The sequence below is a fragment of the Necator americanus genome, chromosome II, assembly GCF_031761385.1.
Source record: "Necator americanus strain Aroian chromosome II, whole genome shotgun sequence".
Taxonomy (NCBI): domain Eukaryota; kingdom Metazoa; phylum Nematoda; class Chromadorea; order Rhabditida; family Ancylostomatidae; genus Necator; species Necator americanus.
This window is the reverse complement of record NC_087372.1, coordinates 10,832,170-10,839,908: the sequence shown is the minus strand read 5'-3', so window position 1 is coordinate 10,839,908 and position 7,739 is coordinate 10,832,170. Positions and strand designations below refer to the sequence as shown.

The window sequence follows — 7,739 nt, the reverse complement described above, 5'->3', positions numbered from 1 at the left end:
GTTGATAATTCCAACATATTGAACGTTAAAGAGGAATATGAATTTCTGAACAGGAAGGAATTTAAACAGCTTTGACGAGCGACGTTCTTCACAACAACTACTACACTACACATTTTTGTAGTTCCACTACTATTATATCCTAATCTTGGACCGCTTGTTATAGCCAGGAAAATATTCATTTTGTTTTCGCTTGTGATTGTAGCCAAACTATTTATTCCACATTTCTGTATAAGCCCTAAAATAAATGTTTCTTTCCTCTTCCAATGTGAAAACTAGTTGTCGTCCATCCAAAGCTCGAACATCCAAACACGGAGGTGCAGATAATGCTGTATGTGGACGAGTTTTCCCCGGTCTGACTTTTCCCATGCTACGAGTTGGCAACCGCATTGCCTTTTGTAGCGATGGATGAGACAGAGACATCACGGTGATAGAGGCAAAGACCTAAGCTGCCGAGTATATGGAAATACGTGGAATCTCATATATTCATCGATTTCTACACTACCTCAAGTGCTAGCAGAATGTAGAAGAACGAAAGAAGTATTTCCTGTATGGTGATATCTTCATACTTTAATACAAAGATAATCACATAGTAGTAAGTATTCTCCACAAGGAAAAAGCATGAGTATAACACCATTAATTTAGTGAGTAGTCGAGCAGCACGCACATTTTCAGCAGTCTGATAGCGGACCTGGAATATGAAGAAAAAAGTGTAGCGATTTCCTTAAAACTTCACTCTCTAAACAATCATATATATATATATATATATATATATATATATATATGTATATATATATATATATATAGTGCAGTGTAGCGGTTAGAGGTTCCGCTTCCCGCACGATCGATGTTAGGTTCGAATCTGTCCTAGTGCTCACCAAGCCTTTCATCTTTCCGGTGTCGATAAATTGGTACCAGACTTATCCGGGAGGATAAAAACACTGAGTTGACGGAGTGAAGTTGAAGTCCCAAGCGGATGGATTAAAAGCATTACCCCACGAATCTGGGGTGGTGCGGGTTTCAGATGGGTTATGCCTGTACAGTGTCGTAGATTATGGAGAGAAAAGTGATTCCGTCTATTTCTTCCTAACGGCCCGGATGATACGACTTCGAGCGTCCCGGCGCGCTATGTTCTGCAGCGAGTTCGATTGGAGCGCGCCAGCCTTGTGCACGCGCCACGTCTTCCGCATCATTTTTTACGGCAATTAGGAAGAAATGGACGAAATCACCCTCCTCTCCGTAATCTACGACCCCGTATAGGAACTCTCCACCTGAAATCCGCACCACACCAGCTTCGCGGGGTGATGCCTCTAACGCCAGAGACTTTATATATATATATATATATATATATATATATATATATATATATATATATATATATATATGTTGGCCACGTATAGGAGTCTGATTGCTATCTGCACGTGGTGGTCCTGCTTTAAGTAAACGCAATCAGGCGTTCGAGTGTACGAATTGGGAACGTACGAGCTATATACCCTGCACTCTTATATGGCGAAAGATTCCCATACATTGTAAAAAGGTGCTGTCGTCCACCACATCGCCAAAGACCACAAGCTGAAAGGTCAACTCCCTGAAGGGAGCATGGAAACTTTGGCAACAACTATTCGTTTCCCCACGCTGAACTGCCCAACACTATCGAGTGAACTCCAACAACCAAACAACAAACTGCTCTCTCAAGGCTTCTGCGATATCTCTGTGTGCCGAGGAAACACACATGAGAGATCGGCTCGTCATTAGCATCGAAAACCATATAGCACGGTGATGCTGATGAGAGCAAAGTAGGCTGCGCGATAGCTGTGAGGAACGATTACAACAACGTGGTAGAGGAATTTGGATCACCGTCGTCCAGATCTACGACTGCGGGATCGCAAAGGACGTAGGGATCGTAAGTGCTCACGCACCTACGGAAAATGGTGAGGACAAGAGTAAGGATGCCTTCTATGATGAACTCAATGCGTTGATGTTTAAAATACCAAGCCAGAGGGCCAAAAGTAGCCTAGAAGTCGTCTAAACAGCTTTCTCTCCATGCAGTCAAGCTTTTCCATCACCGTAGCCGGCGCTGCCCAAGTCTTTGACCCATACATCATGACGGGAAAATTGCGGATAGGTGGACTTGCAGCTTGACTTCGTTGGTGATGGGAATCGACCACATGCATTTCGTTAAGGAAGTAAATGCAGAAATGGTTTAGTGTATCTTTGCTGAATATCTATCTCGTAGCTGCCATCATTTTCCAGCATACAGCCCAAATGACAAAACTCATCCACGAGTTCGATAGGCTGTCCCTCCACCCTGATTCGTCGAGGGTCTAGAGGAGATCCACATGCTTCCATTCATCGGGGCGGAGTCGCAGTCTGTAGGCTGCAGCTAATTTCGATGCAAAGTTAACAACTTGCTACCGTTGTAACTTCGCGCTGCTAGAAGCGAATATTACTACGTCGTTGGCGAACTTGAGATCCACCAAAGAACGTGCAGGAGGTGCTAAAATGACATAGGTGGAACACTGCTCAACTGTTCTTCGCATTATGTCATCGATGTTAAAGTTGAAAAGAAAGGGTCCCGCCACGGCCCCTTGTCTCATTTGCGTTTCCACTTCGAACGGTATAGTACATCCAGCTGGTGATCGGACTGAAGCAGTTTTTTTCTATTTATGTCGTTTATTAGGAGTACGAATTTTCTTGGAACTCCATCGGCGTAAAGCGCACTGAGAAGACGGCCTCGGTAAGAAGAGTCGAAAGCGGCTTCGAAGTCCAAAAATGCGAACTGTTGAACACTGCTGCCACACTTCAATTATTCTCTTCACAATAAACACCTGATCAATCGTCGATCGACCAGGGCGGAAGACTGCTTGTTCGTCACAAGTGTTTTCTTCGGATTAGTCGATCCAGGGCGATCCGCCCCAAAACCTTGTACATTACACGCAGCAATGATATTCCTCAGTAATTAATGAGTTCCGTAACGGATAGTTTCTTGTGGGGAGGAATTATAATAGGTCAGGAAGTCAGGAATCCTTTCGTCAGTCCATATTGAACGGATGATCTTCGTCATCTCACGAATCCCACAAGGAGGAAGAGATTCCAGCATTTCTGCTCATCTGTCTTTGGACAAAGTCAGGGACTAACGGCCTTGTCGATTCAGCAACGTGTTAAAATGCTCCCTTCAAATAGGTAAGATTGCCTCCCTGACAATGACTTCGTTCGCTGTGTTCAGGACAGGCGAGCATCTCTTCATCTTACCGCCATACTGCCTTAGCAGACGCCTTTTCAAACTCCTTCGCTCTTGACATCCATTAGTTCTCACGATCACGTATCAGCTGAACACACAACATCCTTCACAGACACTTCGCTTGGCTGAAATCACCAATAGTGCGGGCAACACATACAGAATTGTAGGTGGATATTGTCTCCGCAGATGCGAAGGCGAACTTCTTCGTCGGTGCTAAAACTGGGAGCTTTTTCTTTGCAGTGTCCTGAATGCATTTTGTGAAAGAGTCAGCATCGTCCACTCTCTTCCTGGTCGGTAATCAAATATTGATTACGGACCAGGAAGAGAGTGGACCTGTTTCTGCATACCTCGTTTTTCAGACCTGCCAAGTCGAGCTTCGGCTGATGTTGAGCTCTCCGATACCTTTTCTGGAACCGTACCATAAAGCTGAGAAGAACCGGGTGAACTGGCGTGGGTGGAATCGAATACGACGTCCCAGGCAGCTCTAGATTTTCGGACATCTGACAAAGGTGTGTTCTTCGTCAGAACGTAGACGAGCTGAAGCTTAAGAGTCGGCATCTTCCGCTTTCGCTATTCTTCTAATGTTAATGGTGTGGTCCCTTGCCACGTAAGCTGATGGCTTCGATAATTCCTCTTAAACGTGGATGCAATGATGAGATTCGTCTGCTCGTAAAAGTTTATCAGACGATTTCCGTCGTCCGATGTCTGCTCCATAAGATAGACCGTTTTCCAAGCACATCGGATTGTTGTTCAGATCCCATCTTTGCATTCGCATTACTTCCGACAATTACCGCCTGCTGGCTTGGTATCTTGGGTAACAACGTATTGGGCTCATCACAAAACGCGTCCTTCTTGTGGTCCTCTGCGGTCTCCGTAGGTTAGTGAGGACTTACGATCCAGAGTTTGAGTCGTCTGCGATCTCGCAATAGCACAAAGGCGCATCTTGACTATGTTGATCCAAACTCCTCCACTAGGTTGTTATAATGGTTCTTAACAGCTATTGCGCAGCCTCCTACTTTCCTTCCATCAGCATCCCCGCAGTAGATGGTGTAACTGTCGATTCTAATGAGAAGGCGATCCACGATGCGTGTTTCCTGCAATGCAGCAAATGGTGCATGCACATATCGCAGAAGTCTGGATAGAACGGCTAGTTGGACTTCACTTGACAGCGACCAGTAGTTCAGTGTGACGAGACGGATGCTTGTCACAAAACATTCCATGTTTCCCTCAAGAATTCGACCTTTTCAGGGTATGGGCTCCGGCATGGTGCTGGACGACAGCACTTTTTTGCAATATGTGGGAACTTTGTTAGTTGACGCATTGACAAATCGCCTCCACCAAAGTATAAGATTGGGGACGAAAAAATGTAAGGATATACATCGGTAAATAACTCACAGAAATGGTCGATCGTTTTCTCAAATGTACATTGTATGCTCGACGACTCACAAAAGGCAGTATAGTGAAAACCTGACAATACGCTACCTTTTATTTTGCTAGAATTATGATAGAGACTGTTTAATATACTATATGCACAATATTAGCCGGAAAACGTACCAAGATAGACAGAGTACAGATGGCTCCAAAGCCGATGACCCCTTCAGCATGTGAAACGAGACCAATCGTATGGAGGTAAACTAGGAATGTGACAATGGCAACCTAAGGATCATTCCTTTTACAACGTTAAAATAGAGCTTCTCCTTTTCTTTCAAACCACTTTCTTTCTCTCTGATTTCACTTTTTTTCATTCACCCCAGTTTTGCTTTCCATTTCTATAGTTTCTTATTAAACCTACACTATACATTCGTCTTTCGATTGTTTCAAGTTTCCCTTTGATTGCTTATTTCTTCGTAAGTGAACCTTTCATCCCTTATTCATTCTTGCACTTATTCATTTAGACCATTCAGCTATTTACACGTCCGTTTATTCATTCTTTCATCCCAAATGGTATTGCGCCTGATAATCTACACGTCTATTCATCTATTCAGTCATTAACAATCAACCACTTGTTCGCTCAGCCTTTCCATTTTCAATGCACTCATTCAGTTATTCGATCATTGCATTCGGTCGTTCCTCAATCGTTCAGCTAATCCCTTTCAAGGATCCTTGTCCAAACGCTCTGTCACATTTAGTCCCAGTTATTCAATCCGAGCATACTAGTCTGATTGCTGGCTGTCCACTGTGGCTCTGTTTTTACAAAACACAATCAGACACTTGAGTTTACGTTCTGCGCACGCACGAGCTATATAACTTGCACTCTTATATAGTGGAATCTATCCAGATATTGCAAAAATGTGCTGTTCTCCAGTACACTGCCAAAGCCGAACCAAAATAGGTCATACATATGGAGGAACCAAGCATCTATGGTAATAACTCTTTGTTTCGTTACGCTGAACTGAAGGACACTTTCGATCTAATGCGATTGGACCATTCGGTGTCGATAGGCTGTTCAAGTTCAATACGCTCTGGATGAGTTCTGTGCTGCGATTTTCTTGCTGTAGATAGAGAAGGTTGGCCAGAGCAGTGTTCAACGACAGATGATCTCTACGAAGATGAGAGCAACTGCATCAGGCGATAATACCAACCCATTAGCCAGATAATACCATTGATTCAAAGTAAGTCAATTCAATTTACTTATAGTTTAAGTTACCTATATATTTCGTAGAAAAAAACAGCGAGCTCATCGGCCCGGCGTTCATTTCATAGCAAAATGTAATAAAAATAGGATTTCATAAGCATTTAATTTATCCAGTAATTTTATGCTGTTATTTGATAAGGAAAATCTCGGACAACCATGGCTTCCCTACTCAGTACACAAAAGTACTTCGAGAGCTGTACATTGACCTCACAACTGCAATTTCACCATTCTCAAGAACATTATCAACGATGTGAGATCGGTGATCAACTAAATCTTCCAAAAACGTTCACAAAGAACAGGTGAGTCTGTGATAACTCATTTGCATTCAACAGAACAAACATATTCGAACGCACCAGTTATCCATACATAGGTTGGGATAGGTAACATGACGTAAGACTTGACCTCCGAACTGGAAAGACAAAACGAGCGGCCTGGAGAACTACAAATTCATCGGACTTTGGTGGGAAGATCAAGAGCACTCAACCGTTTGCTTGACTTTTGAACACCACAGAAACTCCTGTTGCTGTAGTGCTTGCTTAGACCTATGGTTCAGAAACTTGATCAGCTCGGAAGTAGAAGCCAAATGCGGTCAATGTCATCGAAAGTTCACTCGAAAAGGCTACGATGCTAGAAATATCCCACTCAACGTAATTAAATGGGAGGATTTGAAATTCTTTCCTACTTCAACGACTGAAAATCAGAGACTATATCGCATTCGTTAAGGAATGAAAAATAAGGTGCTACACATCACGCGACTCATGGACAACCGATGGACCAGAGCCGCAAGCGACCACGTGATGTTAAACGTACTACAGGATTGCCGTCGTCATCTTTGCAAACCACTTTAAAGAAAACTTTGGTACTCTTTTTTTGTCCCTCGCAAGAGGAGAAACCACCAGGCGACTCTCGCACGCACAAATGGAGGAACTACTTGTACTGTCTCGATCAATTCGAAGACCAATGGGAAACGATGTGATCAAGTGATTTTACACATCTATGTTGCAACAGATTTGAATTGAGTCTTCCCTAACTAATTGTTTTTGAACATTTTCAACAATAGCATTTCCTCACCTCCATCAAAACCAATGCAATTGAAAAGAAAGGAAGTTTTTCATTCCACTTTTCGTATTTGTCTACAAGTAAAGTGGCGGCAAGTCGCTCTAATATAAAATTTGGAAGATTCATCGCTCCACCGGATAACCCTGAAATAACTGCAACTACTGATCGAATCATTTTATAGTATTACAAGTAACTCACCAGATTTCATGGCGAATTCGATCACATCTACTAGGGGACTTACAAGAAGGTTTAGAACGCCAAATATATCCATCGCCATAGACATAGAGATAGCAATAAGCGAAGAGATAGGAAGAACTATGAGTAGGACAATGAGATTGGAGTGATACACCTTGAACATACATGTTTATTCAACAGGTATTGATTCATCATGTATGCATACGAACGACTGCTACCTGTTTCTTCCAGAGTGTCACCATTAAACAGGAATACAGCATGAAAACAATAGCGATTGATATGTTTTGTATAGATTTCATTGTCACATATATAGCAAAAAGTAACGTTGAATTGGTGTTCTCACCATTTGCTAATCTCATCTCAAGGATAAACAAATTTATATTCCATTCAAAATTGATCAGTTTGATCAACTTTTCCTTTTCTTTGAATTGAATGTGAAAGCTAACCTCACTGAGGGACCAGAAAGTGGTGATTCTGCGTCGTCAAGGTCACGTGAAGGATGTCGATGATGACCATACTTGCATTATTCCTGTGCCGATAAGGTAGATCTAAGCCTGAAATCTGGATTATAATGACGCCAGCTGCTAAGTAATGAAACATGACTGTTGAGAA

At 42.7% G+C, this 7,739-nt stretch overlaps 1 protein-coding gene across 2 annotated transcripts; it reads right to left on the bottom strand.

Moving 5' to 3' along the window:
* Positions 1-207: 207 nt before the first annotated feature.
* Positions 208-7,486, bottom strand: RB195_017465 (uncharacterized protein; the record flags this gene model as incomplete). Of its 2 annotated transcripts, none has more annotated exons than XM_064184474.1 (7): positions 208-441; positions 503-688; positions 4,634-4,705; positions 4,793-4,894; positions 6,945-7,075; positions 7,131-7,281; positions 7,346-7,486. In XM_064184474.1, the coding sequence occupies 7 exons, from the start codon at positions 7,484-7,486 to the stop codon at positions 208-210; spliced, it is 1,017 nt and encodes a 338-aa protein (XP_064040355.1). The 2 variants fall into 2 exon arrangements, with proteins under 2 accessions (XP_064040355.1, XP_064040356.1); XM_064184475.1 differs by having other exon boundaries at positions 7,346-7,369.
* Between the last annotated feature and the right edge of the window lie 253 nt (positions 7,487-7,739).